Source organism: Typopeltis vanoorti, chromosome 12 (assembly GCF_054136105.1).
Source record: "Typopeltis vanoorti isolate ZY-2024b chromosome 12, IOZ_Tvanoo_1.0, whole genome shotgun sequence".
In the NCBI taxonomy this organism is placed as follows: domain Eukaryota; kingdom Metazoa; phylum Arthropoda; class Arachnida; order Uropygi; family Thelyphonidae; genus Typopeltis; species Typopeltis vanoorti.
The window spans coordinates 7,714,688-7,740,252 of NC_143560.1; the positions used below are offsets into that span (position 1 = coordinate 7,714,688).

The 25,565-nt window shown below is 36.2% G+C and overlaps 1 protein-coding gene across 1 annotated transcript in view; it reads right to left on the bottom strand.

The window, feature by feature from the left end:
• rb (adaptor related protein complex 3 subunit ruby) overlaps nt 1–25,565 on the bottom strand; it is a 482,738-nt gene that overhangs the window by 90,857 nt on the left and 366,316 nt on the right. The window contains exon 20 of the mRNA XM_090402121.1: nt 2,736–2,833. Coding sequence (XP_090258247.1) covers nt 2,736–2,833 — 98 coding nt within the window. The remainder of the gene's footprint in view (nt 1–2,735; nt 2,834–25,565) is intronic.

A 25,565-nucleotide genomic window follows, 5' to 3' on the forward strand; every position in this document is an offset into this window, starting at 1 on the left:
AGGAATTTAAGGAAACGGCCTTCGATAAAAAAGTGACTAACTTGGATGAATGCTACAATGCAGTCAGAGAAGGGGAGCAGATACTTGGAGACATACATCCCACGTCTACTGCCGGTCTGGTAAACTTGGTTGAGCAAGAATGCTGCCCAATAATGAACCAAGACAAGAAAAGGAAACGAGGGCAATAATAGTGAGACAGTAAATAAGTTAACTGAAATTCTGCCTGAGACTTGTAAGATTAGGGCTATAATAAAACAGGAAGTAGAACTGCTCCAAAAACCTGTCATGGAGCGATTCAACGACATAATGAAAAGATTAGAATCATTATCAGTGAAGGCCCCAGAACCAAATATCTGTGAGGCGGTCGAAACTAAATGTCTAATTAGAGAAGAGGTCGAGAGACTACAAAGGCCCCTTCTTCACTGAATGGATGAGGTAATGGAAAAATTTTCAGCTATTACCTCCCAAGAAAAGTTGGTACTACCATCAGAGCACAGGGTCAATGAGCAAGGAAATGGAAGAGAGCCTCCCAGATGTTATAGGTGCGATAAAATTGGGCACATGGCTCGCAATTGTTTTAAGGGCAGGGGACATTTTAATAGAGGTCATGATGACGGACCTGGATTGCATACCTATGCTAATAGAACTTGGAAGAAGGGACAAGGAATAAAAGGGCAGTCATATGAAATGATAGTGAAGACCAGTGTATTTGGAGAGCATTGCAATGCCCTACTTGACACTGGAGCACAAACCTCCATCATTTCTGGAGACTATTTTAAAAGGTTAGAACCCTATATTAAGGACAAAATCACTTACCTCAAAAGATCCATGAGAATATTTGGGTGTACAGCTTCAGCATCTCATGCTTCCAAATCAGTAAACCTTAAAGTGTATCTGCCAGAGTTCAGAATGTGTGTCTGGCAAGAGTTTCTGGTCTTGTCAGGATCTTCTCTCCCACACATAAAGCTGATTCTGGGCAATGATTTCTTAATGAGATACAACTTTAAGTGTGATTATGCGAGGAAAGAAGTATATCTCCTTGGAAGAAGGCAAAACATAAGCAGAGGAATTCAGTCAGAATTGCAAAATAACAGATGGAACTCATCAAGAATCCGAGCTTTCAAGGGGAGCCTTAAAACCCAGGTGAATAAATCTAAAGGTGAGCCAGCAGGTGACTACTCAAGCATGAAGGAGCATGCTTTGTCAGCAGAGACAAGCCCTCATGTAAATCAGGTATCCTTGGTAGCACAAACTTCACAAGGAAGTTCAAATGGCACTGGGAGCCTAGAAGTAGACACAGTTAAGCCTAATGTCCCAAGAGTAAGTCACGGTGGAGCTAGGAAGAAGAAACGGAGGAAACTAAGAAAGCCTAGTCCCAATCATGATAAAGAACTTAGCAGGACTAGTTGCCTCCAATTTACAAGGCAATATTTTGACAAACAGAACACCTCCAAAGGGTTGAAAGAAGATGGAACGCAGATAGTAGTGAGTGAGAAAGAGGAAACTGAGAAAATTAAGACAATAAGTGAGATGCAAACTATCACAGGGGCACACGATATTTCAGGAGTAGACGAAACCCACATCATGAAAGTATGAGATGCCATTAAAAGAGAGACCCCCCCCCCCTTTTTTTTTTTGAACAGTATGGTGGAACACTTGAGAGGAAGAAAATTTTTGGAAAAAATTTTATTGGAAGGGGAGGCCTATGTTAGATTGTGAGATAGAGTGGAAATTTATGAATTCCTATCTTATCACAGTCTAACATGCTTTTCCAAACAAAAGAATGAGATAAATACAGTAAATTGCCTCTAAGTGTAAAATAAGTAATGTGTATATATGTGTCAAGTGTGTTCTGTTATGAAAAGGTTAAATAAGTATGTATTGTGTGCCATTCGCGAACGTGGTTAATTTAGTATTGAAAATGTAAAACATTACCAGAGCTTTAGAAATTAACCTGTGTAAAAGAATTATGAATGTAAGCACATATTCAACAGTTGGTGGGGGAGTCAAGTCCAAAGGTTACGCGAGGAAGCGGATCACCCAAGTAAACAACGTGACGTCAGCGTACGTGTGATTAGCGGCGGAGACAATGGACACTGTGACGTAGTAGTTTGCTGGACATCGAAATGGCTGATATGCAGAAAACAAAGCTTATGATAGAAATATATGAGATGCTACAGTGAACCTACATCACATGTTCAAGATGTTTGGAAGTAATAAAAACACTGGTGGTTAAACTTCAAAACCATAAAAGTAAAAGTACTTGTATGGTTTTGAATTTTAACTGAACTTTTTAATTTAATTTAATTTAACTTTTTAATTTAACTTTTGCTTTTTCATTTCTGAAAAAGCAAAAGAGAATACTGTGCATTTGAATAAGCTCACAATATTTCATTGTCCTTAAAATCTTTTCCAGAATATGATGATGGCTAGTAGCTTTTCTGCTATTTAATCTCAGGGAAAAGAATTGATATTTTTTATTTATTTGAGTAAAATATTTCAATCAAAATGAAAGCAGACACAAATTCTGGCTACCTTTTTACTTCAGGAAATTTTTGATGATAAAAGTTTTTAATGATAAAATTAAGTATGCATTGTTAGAATAACGTGAAGACACATCTTCCAAGGAAATGTCTAACTATTAGTGTTAAATCCTTAATTTTGTTATTTTCATCTAGAAAATAACAAAAAAACTATGAAACAGTAGCATGTTCTACTAATAACAGGGTACTTACAGATAAAACTGAAGATGTTACTGTCTTCTCAATTAGAGTTGAAGTCGGAGTAAGAGTAACAGAGCCAGTGGGTGGCTGAATTACAGGTGCCATGTTAACTGGAAGGATAACGAAAGAGCATTGTAACAAACGAAAGAAAACAATTACTGAGTGCAAAATGAACTAAATTCAATTATATTATGTTTACAGTTTCAAATGAAATTCCCATCTAAATACAGTAATAGCATTTTATAACATATACAAATTTATCATGATTTGTCTATATTCATTCTCAAAAGACAAGTAAAGAAAAAGAAGAGAATTCAACTTAGAAATGCACCTAGCATTCACAGATTATTTAAAAAAAAAAAAAAAAACTTTCCAGTGATGAGTCTCTGATTCCATGGAGGTCAGATGTTAATAATAATAATAAATTTTTTGATATATTAAAAAAAATCATTCACCTATAAATTTATAAAAGCTAATACGCACAACCACAAAAAGGATTAGAGCAGAACCAAAACATACGAAGAGAGATAGACTCATGATTTTAGCTGTAAGCAAAGCACTAACAAAATTCATGCTTTTTATTTTTATTTTTTGATATTTAGAATTGATAGTGTTAGCTATAAATGCTACCTGAAAGAATTACTTGATATTTTTCTACAGCTAAGCAAAACTTAAGATGAGATTGCCACACGACAATACCAAAGGTTCCCATTTAAGATTTGCAACTTCAAAATTCACAACACAGGTTAAGAAGCTCAACATTTATACTGATTCCCTATTTTAAAACTAAAATACAGTTCATAGACTTTTCTATGAGTAGTAATAAATGCTTTCATGAATCAAAGATATATTTCCTAAACATAGAAAGCATATCTAAAATATTGCAAATTTCTTTTGAAGATATAATAATATACACAAAAACATACTAGTGCATGCTATTTTTATATTCTCTATATGCACATCTGTCATACTGAATCACACCACTGATTGGGATTATTGCAGTAAGAGAAATTATTCCCTCTCTCTTTTTAATCACACACACACACACACACACACACACACAAATACTGCAAAGCCTATAGCACATCAGCACTACAAGTAAGGTTAAGAAGAAAAAAGTTGGTGTGTTTCTTGAACAGATAAAGGTTGCAGTCATTGAGAAAAAGTGAGTAAGAAAGGGTATTCCAAAGGAGGTAAATGGAATGAAAGAAGATAAAGTGAACATAGTTCACTATCAGTAGATTTTAGACTGTAAATGGATGCTGACCAGCAGCTGCTTATGTTCTGAATAGTTTCAAAGTAAGTCTTGGAGGAATGATGGTGGCCAATCCAACTGAACACGATCCATGACAATAACTGCAGAGGAGACAAAAGGCAGAAGCAGTATGTCTAAGAGAGTGTGACTAAAATGAAATATGTAAAAGAAAAGTAACTGGAATACTTTCTTCTAGATAGTATCAAGCATTTTAGAGAGGTGCAGAAAGGCTTATGAGTTCGTCGTACATGTCGTTTAATTTTGACGGTATATATCAGAACACAGAATTATAAGTAAATAATTATTCATCGACTTATTGCTGATATTTCGCTTTGTGTCTTTGTGTTGCTACAATTTTGTTAAACTAGTCCCTTGATTCTTTAACAATACTTGTGACATAATGATTAGAAATATGTACACGTTTACACAAGAATAATATTTAATTTGCCAAATATTTCGGTCTGAATATTACAGACCATCTTCAGTGGCTACATAGGAATAGTTTAAAAAACAAGTGGAATACGAACAATTGATCATTCACACATAGAACGAGCCACATGATGTCATATCGCTAAGTATTAGAAGAGTAAACATTTTTAAAGTCATAATTAAAGATATCAAGGGATCTGCTCATCATCCTTGTCAAAAAACAGGAATTAAAATGTTTAATCCAATGAGCCAAAACTAATTGTTCAACTTCTCATTTACTACAGAAAGAACTTTCGACTATCAAACATCACATGAAACTAAATGGCTTCTCCGAAAAGAATACACAACATATTTTCAATTCTTGCAATCCAACACAGAACAGCAAAGATTCAATACGTCGAGTTCCAATTCCTTACATTTCCGGGATTTTAGAACCAATTTCAAGAATTCTGAAGAAATATGATTTAACAGCCACTTATACACCTATTAACAAATTATCCACCCATTTTCCTTCATCTAAAGATAAACGCTCAACCTTGTTTCTACCTGGTGTGTATCAAGTTCCTTGTAGCTGTAATCTTTCCTACTTTGGACCAACTGGACATGCTATAGAAAAAAGAATTCAAGAGCATCAATCATCAACACAACAAACCCGAGAAATCTGGATTAGCTCAGCATGGATTAGAAACAAGCCACAACATCCTTTGGTCCAAGACTCTCCTCCTACACAGATGTCGCTACAAATTTTAACGTTTATTTAAAGAAAGTGTGGAGGCCTTACTTCAACGTCCTAACTTGAATCATAATGATCAATTGTTCGTATTCCACCTTGTTTTTTAAAATTATTACTATGTAGCCACTGAAGATGGTCTGTAATATTCAGACCGAAATATTTGGCAAATTAAATATTATTCTTGTGTAAACGTGTATATATTTCTAACTAGTCTCTTTATTACACCATGTTGTTGTAGTCTCGCGTACTGTGACAAACTGAACTGTTTTTGCTCTGAAGATGCTGGTTATAACATCAGAAATAAGTCAATAAATAATTATTTACTTATAATTCTGTGTTCTGATATATACCGTCAATATTAAACAACATTTTAGAGAGGTTTTAGGTGCATTATCTCAAATGTCTGAAAAGTATTCCAAATTTAGGAGACTTGGAATTTACATATCTGCAAGTGTACATAAGTTGTACAAGTCATATCTAAAGTGGAAAAGCAGACCTACCTTTTTTCTTTTTGAAACTGAAGAAGCAATGACTAGATGTGTTTGTGTAAAAGGATGGAAGTGCGACCCAGCATGAAAGAAGAGATATCTGATCCTTTTTGGAGATTTGAGTATTATCAAAAGTAAGGAGAAGTGAAGTTAGAATTTTCTTGTGAAAAATCAGAGGGGACTGCATTTTGATAGCAATGAAGTTCACAGTGTTATCCTTCCTGCACCGAAGAACAGCAATTTAAGGTATTGGTTAAAGCATCTTGAACTTTGAATGAGTGTGCACTATAAGGTGTATCAAATGAAGAAGAGTAACAAAGTGCACTGTCATCAGGTCTCCACACCAGAAACAAATCACAATAAAAGTGTCAACTAGAAATGTCAACAGTAACCATGTGAAATTGTGGGTGATGATGGCTAGCAGATCAAGTGTGCACTGAGAGTGGCAAATCCATATTGTTGATCACTAATTAGCTGTTGAGTTCTCAGGTGAAGATGTTTCTGATTTCAAAAAAAGCACAATAGTTTGATGGCTTGCTTTTATTCTTCTCCTTATTATTATTATTACAGTATAGTGCAAAAAAAAAAAAAAAAATACAGTGATGTATATTATGGAGTAAATGGGTTTATTAACAAAAAAATATGTTTATGCACGACGATATGTACATCCACAACTATCGGTGAAATCTTGGTTGAATAATTTGACCCTGGGGTCAAAGTTACACTCTATGGCAAATATGCATATCTCATTATTTAGTGTCTCATTTGTTTCTGGATATAAGTTCAGGATGATGGCATTTTATTTTTTGTTTTCTGCCTTAATCATGTCATGAAACAACAAGGTAATGGAGTTGTGAAGCCTGCTAATATTTTCAGTGTTAGGCACATTATTATTATTATTATTCAGGCCTCCATGGAGTCAAAAGACTCATCGTGGGAGGTCCTTTCTAAGAAACACAAGTCTATCAAGACTCATCGAGGGAGGTCCCTCCTAGGAAACACAAAGTCTATCATACCACTCCTTAAACGCATTGACCATTCTCGAACTCACCACTCCATCAAGCAATGCATTCCATGGTTCAACCACCCTCCATGCAAAGAAACCACTCCTTACCCTCTTTCTCAGTTTCCTTTCGTAACTTCCAGGGATGGCCTCTTGTCATCACTCCTTCCTGCTGTTCAACCAAGCAAAGGAACTCCCCAGTGTCAACCCTGTAACCACCTCTCAACAGTTTAAAAGTCTCTATCATATCGCCTCTCCTTCTTCTATCCACCAAGCTCTGCAGTCCACACTCTCTTAGCCGATCCTCATAACTAACATTGTATAGTCCTGACACCATCTTTGTTATCTGCCTTTTTACCCTTTCCACAGTTAATTTATTCCCTTCAAATCCTGGGGACCAGATCTGAGAACAATAGTCTAAGTGTGGTCTGAATAGAATCTTATACAACGGAATGATAACCATTTTATTTCTGAAGGTCAATGTCATTCTCATTATTGCAGCAATCCACTATGTTACCTTCACTACCTTTGCAATATGTCCCCTAAATTTCAGTTTTCTATCAATCATCAACCCCAGATCTCTTGTCTCCCCTACTTCCTCCAGTTTAACTCCTCCCACAGAGTATGCAGCATCCCGTCAATGTGTTCCAAACCTCAAGACCTTACATTTTGCTGCATTAAACTGACATCCCCCATTCATTTGCCCATCTGTATAGCTTATTCAAATCCTCTAGCAGGGCTATCACATCTGCACTATTACTAACAACCCTTCCCAGCTTCGCATCATCCGCAAACAACTGAATATCCCCTTGCAATCCATGGACAATGTCATTGATATAAAGGTTAAACAATATAGGTCCCAGCACTGAGCCCTGCGGAACACCATTGAAACCTTCTGCCTCTTTGATACTGCTCCACCATACACAACTCTCTGATACCTCTCAGACAGCCAATCCTGAATCCAGTTAAGCAATCTGACATCCAGACCCATGTGCTGCAACTTGAATATCAGCTTATCATGTGGCACTCTGTCAAATGCCTTTGCTAAGTCTAGGAAAATGGCAGTATATGCCCTTCCCTCATCTAATGCTCTTGTAACTTTATCATAAAAGGCTAGCATATTGCTAAAACAAGAGTGCCCCTTCACAAATCCATGTTGACTCTCACAGATAACATTACCCTCATCTGTCCAATGCTGTATAAGGTCCCTCATTACTTTCTCCAAGATCTTACTAACTACTGATGACACACAAACTGGACTATAATTAGACACTTCTAGTCTGCTACCGCCCTTATGCAATGGCATTATCTTACCTTCCTTCCATTCCATGGGCACCTTTCCCGCAGCCAGACTTTCATTGAAAAGACAGGTCAAAGGCACTGTCAGTTCCTTAGCACATTCTCTCAAAACTCATGGTGAAATACCATTCAGTCCCACAGCTTTACTAACATCCAGAGTACTCAGTATGTGGAACACACTCTACTTCTGCACCTCTAAACCTCGAACCTGCCCTATCCCTCTAGTATTAAAATTGAATTGGAGGATGAAATACTCCAATAAAGTGTTCATTGAACAATTCCACTATGTCCTCTGCATCAGTCACTCTATTACCATTTTTATCCCACAGTGTCATTCTTCCACAGTCATTTCTCCTCCTACTGGCTACATAGCTAAAAAATTCCCTAGGATTTTCCTTGGATCTAAGGGCCAATCTTTTCTCATATTCCAGTTTTGCCTTCCTTACCATACTAGTCACTCTCCTGGCCTGTCTCTTCATGCATCTTCTCTTCACCTGTCTCCTTATATCTCTTCCATAGCCTCTTTTTCGTATGCAGTCCCTGTTTAATATTGTTTGTCATCCACTTTACACCAAATTGTGTCCTCTTCTTCACTCGTGGAATACAGCTTACTATTGCTGCTAACAAATAATCCTTCACAATTTCCCAAGCACTAATGATATCCTGGCCTTCCAACTCCTCCCTCCACGAAACTTCACCAAGTTGAAGTCTAAGACTATTACAATCACCTGCTTTATAATTCCACATATGTTCCCATCTCTTTGATACTCCTGCATGTCTATTCATTTTCCAAGTCAAAACCATATGGTCACTCTCTCCAACTGGAGGGTTGTGAATTTTCATTACAAGGACAATTAGTTACCTTATCAACGGATCGTACTGTAAAAATGAAATTCTCTCAAATAACTCTTGAGGAATTTTGGAATTTTGTCCAAGTCGAATACCCAGCTCTTTCCACAAGGCACTGAAAATTTTGTTACAGTTCTCAACATAATATTTAATTAATTGAGCCCATATAAAAACTAAAATGCGTGAAAGACTTACTAATATAAATAAAGAGATAAGGGTAGTTATGTCACATATTAAACCTGATATTGCTGAAATCAGCAAATGCCAACAAGCTCAAGTATTAAAATAAGTTCCATTTTTATAAATGGCAAATTCATGCATATTTTTATTGTTAGTTTTTGACCCTACTGCTTTTGGTGTGTCCCACAGTGACTTCGAAAAGGTTAAGAACCACTGCTCTAGGGTATGTTTCCATGTTAAGGATTTGTCTGATTTTGTTGTCATACTCTTCTGTGTCAGTATTACCTTTATCTGCCAGCAGTGATTACTCCAGCATAGTGTTGTTTAAGGAATTTTTTTTTTTTAAATTGAAACAGAGCCTCCATAGCTCAGTCAGTTTCAACAATGCCTTCTGGTTGCAAAGACCTGGGATCGAATCCCATCTAGGACACAAAGAACCTTTATTGAGACTTTTCAACTGTAGATAAGCTAGTCAGTCTCAAATGGAGGTGGCAGAGTTTTCCCTAATGAAAAATACTCAAATTGGCGTAAGAACAATGCAATGCACAGCCAACGTACACTATACAGATTGGAATAATTGCCCTACTGGAGCAATAATTAGGTTACCAACAAACCAAGTTACATGACAGGAAAAGGAAAATAGAAAAAAAAAACTGAATACAAACCACATTTACAACTAAGCACAACCGTATTTATGACATCAAACCACTCATCAGGATCCTCACCTTCTTGTAGTGCGCCCTCTTAGGTATCTACCTGGATACTGAACAAACGAGGATGGGCTGGCAATTTGGGATTTAGCCGACCAAATTGTACTCTTATTGGCTCAAACCAAAATATAGAATGATGGTACAACATAAAAAATTTCATGCCGGCTAGGGTGTTGCCCAGTTAAAGAAGGCCACCATTGATTTTGTCAGAGAACAAGGGCAAACAGCGAAAAGTCAGTGACTGGAACAAATCCTAAAACTCACCCCAACTCAACATCACCAGAGTTCAAGATTGGTACTATCAACATAAGAAGCCTGAATGGCAAAGAAATCGAGCTAGCTGAGGAATTAGATAAGTACCAGATCAACATAATAGGGGTGACTGAAAAACAAAAAAAAAAAAAGGGCAAAAACCGGTGAGATCTTTCTGAGCAATAAATGCAAAATGTTATATTCAGGCGATGACAATCAAGGAAAAGAAGGAGTAGCCATAGTATTCAACACTAAATATGAGGCTAATCTTCTTGAATGGCAGGCAGTCTGAAGTAGAGTGATGTGGGCAAACATGAGAATGGGGAACTGGACAATGAGACTTATTTGTGCCAATGGTCCCACAGAAGGTAGAAGTGGAGGAATTTTTTGATGCTTTAGAGAAAGCAACTGACACAATGAAAAACGAAAAGTTGGTCCTTGTTGGAGATCTAAACAGCAGAGCAGGAAATGATTGTCAGACATACAAAAATATGTTGGGAAAATTTGGAGAAAAGAAAAAAGCTAATAATAATGGCAAATACCTGTTGGATTTCTGCTCAAGACGCGGATTGGTTATTACTAACACAATGTTCCAACATAAAAATGTGCACAAATTCACATGGAGAGAAGAGGCAAGGAATAAGAAAAGTCTCATTGACTATGTTATTGTTGATAGTGATGTTTTCTCCCTGGTGCTGGTCACCAGAGTGTACAAAGAATTTGAAATTGGAAGTGATCACCATTTAGTCTTGAACAGGATAAAATTGAATTTCATATTAAAAAGAAGAACATGTAAGAAAGTTTTAAAGCGAATAAAAGTTGAGCAGCTCTCAGATGTGACCTGTAGACTAAAATACACAAAGATTATTGAAGACAAAATGAAAGAGTTTGAGAACAGGAACCAAACCTTGGAGATTCAGTGGCAAGCCTTGAAGAAAACTGATTGATTCAGCCAGAGAGGCATATGGTGAGGTTGTCTGCAAGGATAGAAAATTCAGAACTCCATAGTGGACACAGGAAGTTAAAGTGCCAGTGAAAGAAAAGAAGAAAGCATATCATAAGTTCCTGGCAAATAAGACAGCTTGTGCTCCTAGAGAATGCAGAGACAAATGTAAGAAAGCTAAACACTGTGTAAAACTAGCTAAGCAAAAGTAATGGGAGGACTTTGGTAAGAACATAGAAAATAAATATTAAGAAGTTGGAAAGATATTTTTGAGGTTGAAGAAGCTCAGAAATGGAGGAAAGATGCTGTAAAAGGAATTAGAGATGATAAAGGTGACAAAAAACAGTAGAAAAAGATATTCTTGAAGTATGGAGTAATTACTTTGAAAAATTGTTAAATGAAACAAGCAGTGATGACAGCACAGTGGTAAAAAACACTGACCAGGCATACAGTGAGGAATATATATCCATACTTGAAGTAGAAAAAGCCATCAAAAGCCTGAAATGTGGAACAGCAGGAGTAGATGATATTCGGCCAGAAATGCTGAAGTATGGAGGTATAAACGTCTTACAGTGGCTGCACTGTATAGTTCAGAAGGCCAAGACAGAGGGACGAATTCCAGATTATCGGAGTAGAGCTCTCATAGTACCCATATATAAAAAGGGAAATAAAACTGATTGTGAGAATTACAGAGGTATTTCTCTACTGAGTGTTCTGGGTAAGATATATGCAAGTATTATTATTATTATTATGTGACACCTCCAGGGAGTCCAAAGACTCATCAACGGAGTGTGCGCCAACACCATCGAAGAATTGAATCTCTTCCAATTACTAACAGCGCTCAAACTTGCTTAACTTTTTTGCGAGCCATTAGTAGCAGAGGCTCTACCAATCGACCATCTTGAGAAACATTTGAGAAGGATTGTGGAAGAGAAGCTTAGTGAAGAACAAGCTGGAGTAAGGTTGTTACAAAACTTAAATACAGATCTTTGTTATATTCCAATGATTTCTCAACAATCTGTCATAAAGTGAAAATGCGATCCTGACAGATAGTTGAGAAATCATGGGAATATAACAAAGATCTGTATTTAAGTTTTGTAGATCTGGAAAAGGCATATGACAAGGTGCCAAGAGAGAAGCTATTTGAAACTCTACAGTTATATGGTGTCAATGGAGCATTATATCAACCAATACTTAGTATTTATTTGAGTTGTAAGTCAGCAGTTAGAATTGAAGGAAGTACACGGAGGTGGTTTAATGTTAAATCTGGTGTGGGACAAGGATGTTTATTATCCTCTCTGTTATTCATTTAAGCATGTCTATATGGATCACATTATGAAGGAAAGTGGAATTAAACCTGATATCAAAATTGGAGATGTTTCTCAGCTTTATGCGGATGATGTTATACTTCTAAATAAATCTGCTACAAGTCTGCAAGATTCCCTGACTAAATTGAATAACTGTTGTAATAGATATGGTATGTAGGTCAGCAATAAAAAGACAAAGACAATGAAAATAGGCAGAAACCTTGGAAATATCAACTGCTTTGTGAATGGAGAACCTATAGAACAAGTAAAACATTTCAGCTACTTAGGCACGATTTTTAGTGAAGATGGTATATTAAATATGGAAATAGATAACAGAATCAAAAAATCCCGTATGGTAGGAAGTCAACTGAATAAATTTATATGGAATAAGAGAGAAATTAGTCGGAACACTAAATTAGCTGTATACAAGACAGTATTCAAGCTAATTTTTACTCATGGATCTGGGAGCTGAGTCAGAAGTAAAACATTTGACCAAAGACTACAGACTGCAGATATGAGAGTCCTAAGAAAGATTAAGGGCATGAACAGATGGCATCAATGGCAATATCATATTAAAAACGAGGGTATTACGAAAGAACTTGATATTATCAGCATCCAGGAATGTATTAGAGGAGCTAATCTCAGGTGGTATGGTCACATAAACAGAATGGGTGAGGAAAGATTAGCAAAATAAGTGTTCTCCACCAGATTGGCAGGGAAAAAATCCAGAGGAAGACCATGATACAGGTGGATTGATATAGTAAAAAGTGCCTTCAAAGATAGAAATATAAGATCTGATAATGTTGGAGTCTTGACAGGTAACAGACTGATTTGGAGGAAAATTGTAGATAGGAAGTTAGTAATGATGTAATTGCTCATGTAGTACTATCATACCTTGTACACCCCTTAAGAGTATATATCAGAAATTTGATGATGATGATGAACCAGTCATTCCCCCCCCCCATAAATAAGCAAATAGGAATAGTATTCTTGCTACCAAGTTTACAATCATAGATGAAATAAATCAAGCCAAAATATAACAAAAATTGCTGTGTACAGTAGGAAGTGTCATAGTGCATTTTTTTGTTGTGATAGGAATGAATATTACTTCTGTCCAAATGTACAAAATTTCTACTGTTTATTAAATGGTGAGAGAAATGTTATTTGCTTAACACATATGCAGATGATGTTATACTCCAAAATAAATCCAGCACAAGTCTTCAGGATTTCTTAAATTTGATATGAAAATTGGCAGTGAAAAGAAAGACTATGAAAATAGACAGGAACACTGAAAACATCAAATGCATCCTGAATGGGACCTACAGAACAAATAAAACAATTCAGCTATTTAGGCACAATTTTTAGTGAAGATGGTAAATTAAATATGGAAAGCTGTTATTTTGTATGTGTGTGTGTGTGTGTGTGTGTGTGTGTGTGTGTGTGTGTAGGTGGAAGGGGTCAACCGAATAAATTTATATAGGATGCGAGAAAATTAGCCTAAACCAGCTGATAAAAAATAAACAGCGTTCAAAATAATTTTGGAGAGAAAAAGTTAGTAAAACAGGTGTTTAATGTCAGGATGGCAAGAAAGAGACTGAGATATAGGTGGATTTGAAGCAGTTAGAAGTATTCTAGAAGAATGAAATATAAAGTCTGACAGATAAGCCTAATTTGGAGGTAAAGTGTCAACAGGAAGTTAGTAATAATGTAAACTTTTCATATTAGCAATTAACTGCTCAGCAGAAAGCTGAGCAATTCATCAGGAAAAATCAGTGATTAAGTCATGAAATGCTAGCATTGTCACTAACACTGGATCAATATCATATTAAAAATGAGGGTATTAAGAAAGAACTTGACATTGTCAGCATCCATGAATGCGTTAACAGAGCTAATCTCAGGTGGTATGGTCACTTAAATAGAATGGGAGAGGAAAGATTAGCAAAACAAGTGTTCTCCACCAGACTGGCAGGAAAAAAATCCAGAGGAAGACCATGATATAGGTGGATTGATACAGTAAAAAGTACCTTAGAAGATAGAAATATAAGATCTGTGCTGTACAGCATGCACATGCTGTACCAGCATGTGCATGCTGACTGTCTTTTAGGACAGCAAAGGTGTCATTCACTATGGTAAAGAGGATGACAATACAGTCACAAAGCTATAAGGACACTGAGAAAGTTGAAATAATGAATTAACATATTCCTTACAAGGAACAGCTACTGCTTTTGTGACATGACAACATTAAGCCAAATACAATTATGTAGTGGAACATCCTCCCTCAGATTTTTCAGGTTTTTCCTAAACTGAAAATATGTCAAGAGCAGGCATTTGAAAAATAACTAACAGTTAAAGAAGAGATAAATTGAAAGCCAAACGGCTATTTTTCTGGCATCCTTAATAATAATTAAGGGGATACAAATCCCTTAATCTTAGAGTTTTGCTTACTGGCAGTTGAACAACAAGGAATTTGTATCCCCTTAATTATTAGTTAAAGAAGAGATTAGAAAATGACTCCAAGCAGTCACAGTAAAAAGGTTTTGCTGTGACTACTTTTGATAAATTTGTCACACAGTGGAGAAAATGTGTTGAAAATGTGAGAGATTATGTTCAGAAATTGTGTATGAAAATACAGCAAGGACCAAACTATATTTGTTATTTCACTGACATTCATTTTTGGGTGAGGAGCAATCACAACAGAGACATTACTTACAGAATGTCCATTTATACACACACACACACATGAGCGTTTGTGTGGGGGGGGGGGGGGGGGGGAGAGAAGAGACAGATGGTGCTTAGCAATAGCATTACTGCTCTCCAACCACAGTTGCAGGTTTGAATTCTACTATGGCATGGGTATTTGTATGTCTTTAGGTAGAAGACACTTTTACTATGTATTGTGAGATCACCATCCTGTTTGCTACATATGATTGAAATTAACTATTCCATCAGTCTCTCCAAAGTCATTCTAGCTAGGCTGCTCACAGAAACATCAAGTGGCAGAATGAAGATGAGCTCACAAATAAGTCATTGTTTTGATATATAACTCCCAATATTTCAGATAATTACTAATGATTTGTCAGAGTCTATTTTATATTTTTATATACTTATACCACATATGATGCATAAACTTCATGCCACCGATAAGAACGAAAACAATGGTGGCCAAGACATCATTGTTCAGGGGATTTGACAGGTGGAATTTTGTAAAATGTCTGTGTGTGTGCTCTGCATTTGTTGCTGAGAGAAAATGGATTATAGCATTGGGGGGGAGAGAGAGAGAGAGGATGTATCGTATTCCATTAGTCTCTCCAAAGTCATTCTAGCCAGGCTGCTCACAGAAACATCAAGTGGCAGAATGAAGATGAGCTCACAAATAAGTCATTGTTTTGATATATAACTCCCAATATTTCAGATAATTACTAATGATTTGTCAGAGTCTATTTTATATTTTTATATACTTATACCACATATGATGCATAAACTTCATGCCACCGATAAGAACGAAAACAATGGTGGCCAAGACATCATTGTTCAGGGGATTTGACAGGTGGAATTTTGTAAAATGTCTGTGTGTGTGCTCTGCATTTGTTGCTGAGAGAAAATGGATTATAGCATGGGGGGGGGGGGGTAGAGAGAGAGAGAGAGAGAGAGAGGATGTATCATAAGTGTTTTATCAGCCAAAAATACAAGCCTTGTCAGAAGAGAGAAAAATGAAGTAATGAAAGTTAATGCTGAAAGCTATGAAACTGAAAATGGATTGAATGATAGTGAAAGAGAGTACAAATGGGCTGGTTAAAAGTAACAGTAAGGTAGTGCAAAAGTTAGGCTAATGGACTGTAAGATAGCAAGCATGATGACGGGTAGCAAAGATGATGCAACTGATGTAGCAGAAATAGCAAAGAGCAGCGAAAAAGTAATTCAGAATAGGAAAGCAAGTTGGCAGAGATGAGAGAAAGAGAAGGTTAATAAAAGATGGCAATGTGAAAGTAGCCATGTATGGGGCCTCAATTATTAGAGATGTGGTTAATGAGAAGGTGTATAAGGTTTGCTTTCCATGGGGAAAGGGATAGCAGATTAACTGAAGCACTAGATACAAAGAGGAAGTGAGCAAGAGTTCAAAGTAGTAGTCGGCACAAATGATCTGGATGACAACAAGGAGAAAATAAGGATGGGTATCAGGAGGTTGTAAGGAGAGTAAAAGATAATGTGGTTGGAAAGGTAGTCAGCATGTCACCTGGTTATGAGAGTAATGAGTTGAGATGACAAGTGAGATTATGAATGGGATGGTAGGAGAGCTGTGTGAAGAGAAAGGAATTCATTTTGTGAATGTGTTGGATGAGTTTCAGGGATGGATAGAGCTGTATAAAAGAGATGGGCAACATTTAAATGAATTTGGTGCAAGTCAACTGAAGAAACTATTGCTGCAAGAAAGAGAGAGTAATGAATCAAAAACCTGAGGAAGTTAGGGGTGACATGGGAGAACCAAAAAGTAAGGTAAGAGAGTTGTGAATGAAGAGGTGAGTGGCATGAGTGAAGAGAATGAGAGAGAAGGAATGCAAGACAAACAGGGAAATGAGTGGACAAGAAGACACTAAATGAGAAGACTGCATGATGGATATGGGAGCAGATGTGTGTATGTGTGTGTGTGTGTGTGTGTGCATGCATGAGAGAAAGGAGTGGGATGAACAGGGATGTAGGGGAAATAAACAGGTCTGAGGGGAGGAATAAGATCAGTGATGACAGAGAAGTGGTCAAAGGAAGGGGGAGGGGCAGGTATGGAGGAGTCATATTTAAAGAATGGGGGTTGGTGAGATTTGTTACAGAACCAGAAATAAGCTAGTATGTATGTTTACAAATTCCAGAAGTATTCAAAATAGTAAATGAAATTGTAGCATTAATAGAATATCTTCTTCTTCTTCTTCCTAACATGGATTTTAAACCAAGTGGCCTGTTCCGGTCTCATGTCATCTCTTTCTTGGTCTTCCGATTCTTCTTTTTACAATTATTTTGTAACTGTATAACATTTTTGTTGTCCATTAGATTTAAATGTTCTAGCCATTTTTGTTTATACTGTCTTATGTAGTAATTAATTGGTTTTATTTTCAGGGATTGTAAGATTTCTTCATTTGTTTTATGGTCCCACTTGGTATATCCAGCAGTTTTTCTGAGAAACTTCATTTCTGCTGTTTGAATTAGTTTTTCATCTTTCCTTTTTATGATCCATGTTTCGCTTCCATATAGTAGAGTTGGTTTTGACAAGACATTATATAGTCTGATTCTAGTGTGTTTTTGTATTAGGGATACAAAAACACACTTTTGTTTTTTCTTTAGTTATTGTCATATTATATTGTTTTGAGATATCATTTAATGATTTTAATGATCTTTGTTCAATTAGACAATATTACCACCAGTGATATTAATATCAAAAGAGGAGTGAGACAAGGATGTGTACTCTCACCACTCCTGTTCAACATATACGCAGAGGTAATCTTTAAAAAAGCATTGGAAGAATGTCCAGAGGGAATCACAATAAATGGAAAGATTGTTAACAACCTACGATATGCAGATGACACCGTGCTAATTGCAGATAACATTATGGATCTCCAAAAACTCATTGACAGAGTATACATAGAAAGCCAAAGAATGGGAATAAATATAAACATCAACAAGACAAAATACATGATCATCAGCAAACATCCAGCCTCATCAATGAAACTGACACTCAATGGGAAAAATATTGATCAAGTGTCAAGATATAAATATCTTGGTTGTTGGCTTAATGAACGGTGGGATCCAGAAATAGATATAAAGACAAGGATTGAAGTTGCACGGCAGTCCTTCATGAAAATGAGAACACTATTCTGCAATAAAGACCTAAACATGGAAGTCAGATGCCGAATGCTGAAATGTTACGTGTGGTCCATTCTGCTCTATGGAGTTGAAACATGGACATTGAAGGTGACAACCATCAAGAAAATCGAAGCCTTTGAGATGTGGCTATACAGAAGAATGCTAAAGATATCATGGACAGAAAAAATTACCAATGAAGAGGTCTTAAAATCCATTGGCAAAGCTAAACATCTTGTACAAATAATCAAGAAACGAAAAACATCATATCTTGGCCACATCATGAGAAACAGCAAATACCAACTTCTACAAACTATTTTGGTAGGAAGAATTGATGGCAAAGGAACTAGAGGAAGAAAAAGAATATCATGGTTTGACAACATCAAGACGTGGACAAGAAAAAGCAGTGCACAACTGCTCAGATTAGCACAAGACCGCAGTTTGTTCGCCAAGATGGTCGCTGACCTTCGATAGAAGATAGCACAATAAGAAGAAATGATCTTTGTAAATCATCTTCTGATGTAGCTAATACTATTTGATCATCTGCAAATAGTAGTGTATCTATATTCATTTGTGGGGTTATTTGTATACCAAATGGGTTATACTGTTTCCAGATTGTTATAATTTTATTTATACATGCTGGCTGATTATAAAATAACGTCAAGTGTTCAGAGCCCTCTAGCAAGTAATGTATTGGATGAAACACACCAATATTTGTTAGACGTACACAGTGGAACATGGGGATTCGATTTAATGGAAAAAAATAGTACCAAAAATCGCCAACAGGGGAAATTTTGGCGCTGTTTACAGAGTAAAATGCATTAATTTGCATTATCGCATTTCTTGTGAGCGATCATGCAATAAAAAGAAAGCCTGTGAGATTTCTTATCATTTGTAGATGAACTGCTTTTCGATGCCTCTTACCTTACATGAGCGTGCTTTGTTAGTCAAACTCTATTATCAGCAGAACAATAATGCCAGTGCCTGTCTTCGTGATTTTCAGCGTATGAAAAATTTATGAAAAGGACCGATTAGCATAACAAACTTACGAAAACTGATTCGGAGATTTGAAACAACTGGAACTCTAGCAGTGCAGGGGACGCAAACCAATCAATCACCAACAAGTTGAACAAGTTGCAACTGCTATTGTGGAACAGGAGATGACGAATGTGCAGGGTACCAGCAGTGCACGAGCAATATCCTGGCAAACGGATATTGCACACACAACAGTGTGGAAAATCCTACATCAGATGTTGAAGTTTTACCCCTATAAAATCAGTCATGTTCAAGAATTGCACCCTGGTGATGCGATCACACGAATCAACTTATCTTTGAGATTCTTAGCACGCATGGAAGTGGATGATGCATGGCCGTGGCAGATTTTATGGAGTGACGAAGCGCACTTTTATTTGAACAGCGATATTAACACATGCAACTGTAGCATTTGGGCCGCAACTAATCCACACGTGTGTCTGCAGATGCCTATCCACTCGCCCAAAGTCACAGTGTGGTGCGGATTTACGGCATCTTTTATCATTGGTCCATACTTTTACGAGGAAAATCGCCAAAATGGACCAGTGACCTGTTCCGGCAATGCTAACAGGTATGCCAATATGCTACAGAACTTTGTGGTTCCATAACTGCAGCAAAGAGGATGTCTCGATCCGACCATCTTCATGCAGGGATGGTGCACCACCCCACATCAGACTTCAGTTACAGCATGTTTTGCGAACATTTCTCTGACAGAAGAATCATTAGTCATGCATTTCCCAAGGCATGGCCACCGAGATCGCCTGATCTCAATCCTTGTGATTTTTGGCTGTGGGGATTTCTTAAAATCATTGTGTATCGAGGACATGTACCCGATATTCCAACTTTGAAAGATCGAATAGCATTACATGTGAGACAAATCAATTCCGATGTTGCAAGCCACTGTGGAAAATGATGTGCACCGTATGCAGTTCCTGGAACATCAGAATGGTCATATTGAACCTCATTTGTAATTAACAATAAACGTCATGAAATTGATGTTGCTGTCTCTCATTTGCCATTTAGTCATTCATTAGTCACACCTACAAAAATTAATTTGGCAGCATTTGTGTTGGCGACTTTTTGTACTATTTTTTTTTCATTAAATCGAATCCCCATGTTCCACTGTGTACGTCTACCGAATATTGGTGTGTTTCATCAAATACACATCATTACTCGCTAGAGGGTTGTGAACACTTGACGTTATTTTATAATCACCCGGTATATTGAAAAGCAGAGGTGAGAGGGGTACATCCTTGTCTTACTCCTCTTGATATATCTTTCCATTCTGAGATGTATTCCAATTTAACTGCTATTTTATTTCCTGTATATAATTGTAAAAGTTGGTTTGGTATGTTTAAATTGGTTAATATTTTAAATAATTTTTGTCTACTAATTTTGTCATAATCAATAAAGGCCACATGTGTTTCTTTTTGAAATTCTCTTATCTTTTCTATTAATAATTTTAAAGTAAAAATTGGATCTATGCAGGATCGGCCTTTTCGGAAACCATTTTGTTCTTCTAGTAGTTTGTCCTCTACAATATGCTTAGCTTCTCTTTTAATATGTGTCCTGCATATATTTTATATCCTGTATTCAGCAGACTAATTGCCCTACAGTTATTGCAATCTTCTTTTATTAAATTTTTTATAGATTGGGAAAACCAGTGCTATTTCCAAGAGTTAGAAGTATTCCAGACATCCAAACCATATTAAAAATTTTCTGCAGTCTTTCATTAAATTTTTCACCTGCATTTTTGTATAGTTCTATATTTATATTGTCTTCTCCTGGTGTTTTCTTATTTTTCATCTTCTTTATTGTATTTTTCAGTTCTAACATTGTGATATTTTCTATTAGGTCATTCTTTGTTTTATAAAATTTTATTTCTTTATTCTCATCTGTCCAGAGATTTTGGAAATAGGTCACCCAGTTTTCTAAATCTATTGTTTGTATTTTTATCTTTTCTTTTATTTCTTTATTCGTGTATTTTATTACTTCATAGGTTTTGGGTTGTGGCTTAAATAAATCCTTTTCTACTTCTGTTACAAAATTGTTCATCTCTCTCTCTCTCTATGTTTTTTCCTTACTTCTTGTTTTGCAATTGCACTGTTTCTTTTATACTATATTTCTGCTTCTACTGTTTTAAAATTTAGCCATTTCTGGTAACTGTCCTTTTTTTGTTTTTATTATATTTTCTATTTCATTGTTCCAGTCTTATAGTCCTCTTTTTCTAATCCATTTGCACTTTATTCCTAAGCTTTCTGTTGCTGCTTTTGTAAGAATTTGTTTCCAAATTTTCCCATTCATCTTCTATGTCACTTGATTCACGTTTGATTTCTGTTTTTAAGTTTGTGCATTTTTGATATTGTTGTCTAACTTGGGGATCCTGTAATGAAGAAATTTTGTAGCTTGGCTGGTTGGAATTTTCAATTTTATGTGTTTTTAGCCACTTTGGTTTAAATCGAATTTTTGTTGATACCATATAATGATCAGAGTATTCAAAGCCTCGATATGCTCTTACATCTAAAATTAACTCCACTAATTTAAAATTTGCAATAACGTAGTCAATTACTGATTTGTATCCTCTGGCTGACCAAGTATATTTATGTATTTCCTTGTGTTTAAACACTGAATTCATTATTCTCATATTATTATAAATGACAAAATCGAGCAATCTGCAACCATTTTGATTACATGTATCCTCGCCAAACTGCCTATGTTTGTTTTGTATTTTTTGTTTCCTATTCTGGCATTTAAATCCCCTGCTAGTAGTAAATAGTCAGTTTTGTTTGTTTTATCTATGGCATTCAGTAATTCTTTATAAAACATATTACTGTCTTCTTCTTTTCCCCCTCTTCTGGTGCATATGCACCAATTATTATGTGGCCTCTTAATATCTTGAGTCTAATTTCTATTAGTTTTTCATTCAGATAGTTGTAGTATACAATATTGTTCTTTAGGGAGTTATGTACCATAATGATTATACCTGCTTTTGCCCTTTCTTCTCTTTTTTACCCCACTGTAGATTTGTATATAGTTGTTTGTTTCTTTTATACCTTTTTGTTTTTCTTTGTTTCTGCTACTATACATATCTTTATGTTATCTTGGTTTAATTGTTTATCAAGTTCTCCTTTGTGTGCAATGCTTCTCACATTCCATGTTGCAATCTTCATTATGTGTTCCTTTTTCCAATTTCATTTACCGTTTCCTGAATTGTGGTCTTTTCCCTGATATTCTGTCCAGCTTTCCTTTGGATGAGACTTGAAAGTATTTTGAATTTCTCCAGGGCAGGTTACTAACCTGTCGCTGGATAAGTCCAGTGGTAGGGCTACTACCTAACGCCTCTGGACAGGCAGATCTAACAGCATTTACTGTGTTAGGGTTATACCGCTCATACTCGGTCACCAGTCCCTCGTTTGTACTTTTAGAACAGCAACCATGAGAAGGTGAGGTTGATATTAGAGTGGGAGAGGCTATGTATTGTGCTTCACCATCCCTTAATAGAATATATTCACAAAAATTGTTGGAATAATGAGACACAGTTAGATGGGGAGATGACATTCTGACACAAATAGAGATAGATGGATATGATGTTTTTGTGTGAATAGATAGGAGGACAGAAGAGGAGGAGTTATCCCCATCTAAGGTGGACATAAAAGGAGGAAATGGTCACAGTGGTTTTGGAGCAGTATAGTGTGAGTTGGAGGTAAACAGAATAAAATATCTAGTTGGAAGTTGCTATAGACCTGATAATGTGAAGGACAGTGAGAAGGATATGTATAGGCAAAATGGTCTAGCTAATAAGAAAAAGGTGATTTTAATTATGGTAATATAGAGACAGGGAGCAAAGAGAATAAATTTCTTGAGCTTTTCAGGGACAACTACCTTAGGCATAACATAGGGTACAGAGGGAACAAGGATCTTGGATTTGATTATCTCATCAGAAGACATTATTGTAAATGAGGCATTAATGCTCCCTTCAGTTGGTGAAAGTGCCATGAAGTGATTACTTGAATGGTGGCCAGCCATATGAGGACTTATATGAAAAAGAAATATATGTAAGAATATAAGGCTGCTGATTATGACAAGCTCAGGAGATAACTTGGAATGAAGAACTGGATGGAAAGGAGATCAATGCTACTTGAGACCCATTTGGGAACTGTCTGGCAAAGGCAATGTCTGAATGCATTCTGAAGGTCAAGAGGTCAAATAAAGTGGGTGTCGAATGGATGAAGAGGTGAAGAATGCAATTTGGAAGGAGGCATTATGGAGGTAGCATATGATGAGTGGTAGTAACAGTCAGTTACATGAGGAGTTTAAAGAGTAAACAAGAGAGCCAACTTGCTTGGCAAGAGTAGCAAAGGTGTTAGAAAGAATGGATGTTGTAGCTTTGCAAGTGGACTTAAATAGACTTTGTTAATGGGTAAATGAATAGGGTTAATTGTTCAACATAACAAAGTGAAGGTTTTAAAGTTTAGAAAGCAAAGATGGGATGAAAAACATAAGATCGGTGGAGATATCTTAGAGGAAGTGGAGGAGATGAAGGATCTAGGGGTATTGCTGGATAGGGATCTCAAATTTTGGGGATATTTTGCTAAAATAGTGAGGAAAGCATAGCACATTATAGCAATTACACATAAAATGTTGACATGTAGTAGAAAGAGTGTTATGATTTCATTGTCTAAGGGTTTGAATGTATAAGACTACATATGGATTACTGAGCACAGATTTGGTCACTGGGTTTTCAAAAGCATGAAGGGATGTTGGAAAGGGTTCGGAGACAATTGACTAAGGTGAGTTTCCCGTATTTGAAATGGTAAGTATGAACTGTTAGATCCTAAATGAAAGAATCTTGGAAAGAAATCATTCATTTAAGGTCTAACATATAAAAATTGCAAACATAGAGAAATACCTGCACATCAGTTGTAATTAAAAGTGAAACTTCCTTACTTTATGTAAAAATTTGTATTCTTTATTTAAGCACCTTATATTTAAAGCTATTGTGATTAATTTGAGATTTCATTTTTGTATGTCTTAAAAAAGAGGGATAATGTGAATTAAATTTAAGCCTTGCTTAAGCTATGTAAAATCTATTGTGAGTCATCATAAAGCTGTTAAGCATTAATTCCTGGAAGGCCTAAAGCTACACGCGTACAGCATAACGCTGGCGGGTACAGCTTATTCAGAAAATCATGTAACCATGTATTCCATGAATCCGAGTATATCAACATCATAGAAACGAAGGATAAGCCAAAGGGTGAAATTAGTAAGGATCGTGTGCAAAAAGGGACTGAAAAAGAGGGTGCTCTATAGGAGTATAACAGGGGGTTGAGCCTGGAACACAGGCTTTTCTCTTGATCTCTTGTCGTATCGTTTACCTGTTGGGTGGTTCGGAAGTTGGTGGGCAGTTTCGCGTAAGGGGGGAGTGAAGTCTGTGATGTCGGGCAGCGAGCGTTCATAAAGAAATGAAGCTGGATTCTATGCAAAGCTGAAGGTAAAAATTCCAGTCCTAGCAGAATCAGGCCGTCACTGAAAAGTCCCATAGAGTTGTTCCTGAAACGCAAAGATTTTGAGTCCATTTCTGGCAGAAAGAATGAAGACAGCGTAACCCCTACGTTGGCATATAGACAGCCAAAATAGATAAGAAATATTCAAAAAACACATGGTGCAGAACGACGCGGAAAAAAGTCGGTAAGTGCTATTGCTCTAATTTTGTCTGAATGTTCATTAGAAAAAAGAAGATTGTTTACGATTGTGAAATTACGAACTTTAAGTGACAGTCACTATTTAGAAAGTTAACCTCGTTTGTGAGTAAGAAGAATTGTTTAGGAGAGATCTTTTGTAACTTGTATGTGATAGGATTAACTTGATGCGATATGAAAGGTAGAATTTAGTGTCTCAGTAACATTAGAATGCTTAATAGTGTTACTTGATAGAATGCTTGATACTGCTAGAAGGAATTTAGCTTAACTTATTATCATTTGATTTATATCCCAATGTGTAATTACTGTGTTTAGCATGCCTTATAAGTTTTAATTAGTTCCAATGTGTTAATCTCTTAGTTTGAGTTTATTTAGTATTGAACATAACCATGATTGTATGAATTTTGTAATGTGTATTAGATATTCCAATAAACATGTCATTTTTCCTGAACCTGAGTCATGCCTGATTATGATTCCAAATTACCACTTATAAAAATAGAACCTATTTTGGCGGGAAGGATTTAGAGAGTAAATATAAAATATAGATTTAGGTCACGACTGCAATAATCTGAATCCATACGGCAGTTAAAATAAGATATTGGGTAAGAAAGCTAAGAATCTAGTATTGTCTCCCTGAGTAAGGATCTTTTCTACTATAGGATACTGGCTGGCACAGCAAAATATAAATTTGCCAGTATTCGAAGAGGAAACAATCCTAGATATAAAAATAAGATTAAAGTAAGAGAAGAAAGAATAAATAACAAAAGATAAATATATAACAAAAGAGCAGATGACAGGATTTTGATCGTATAAGGT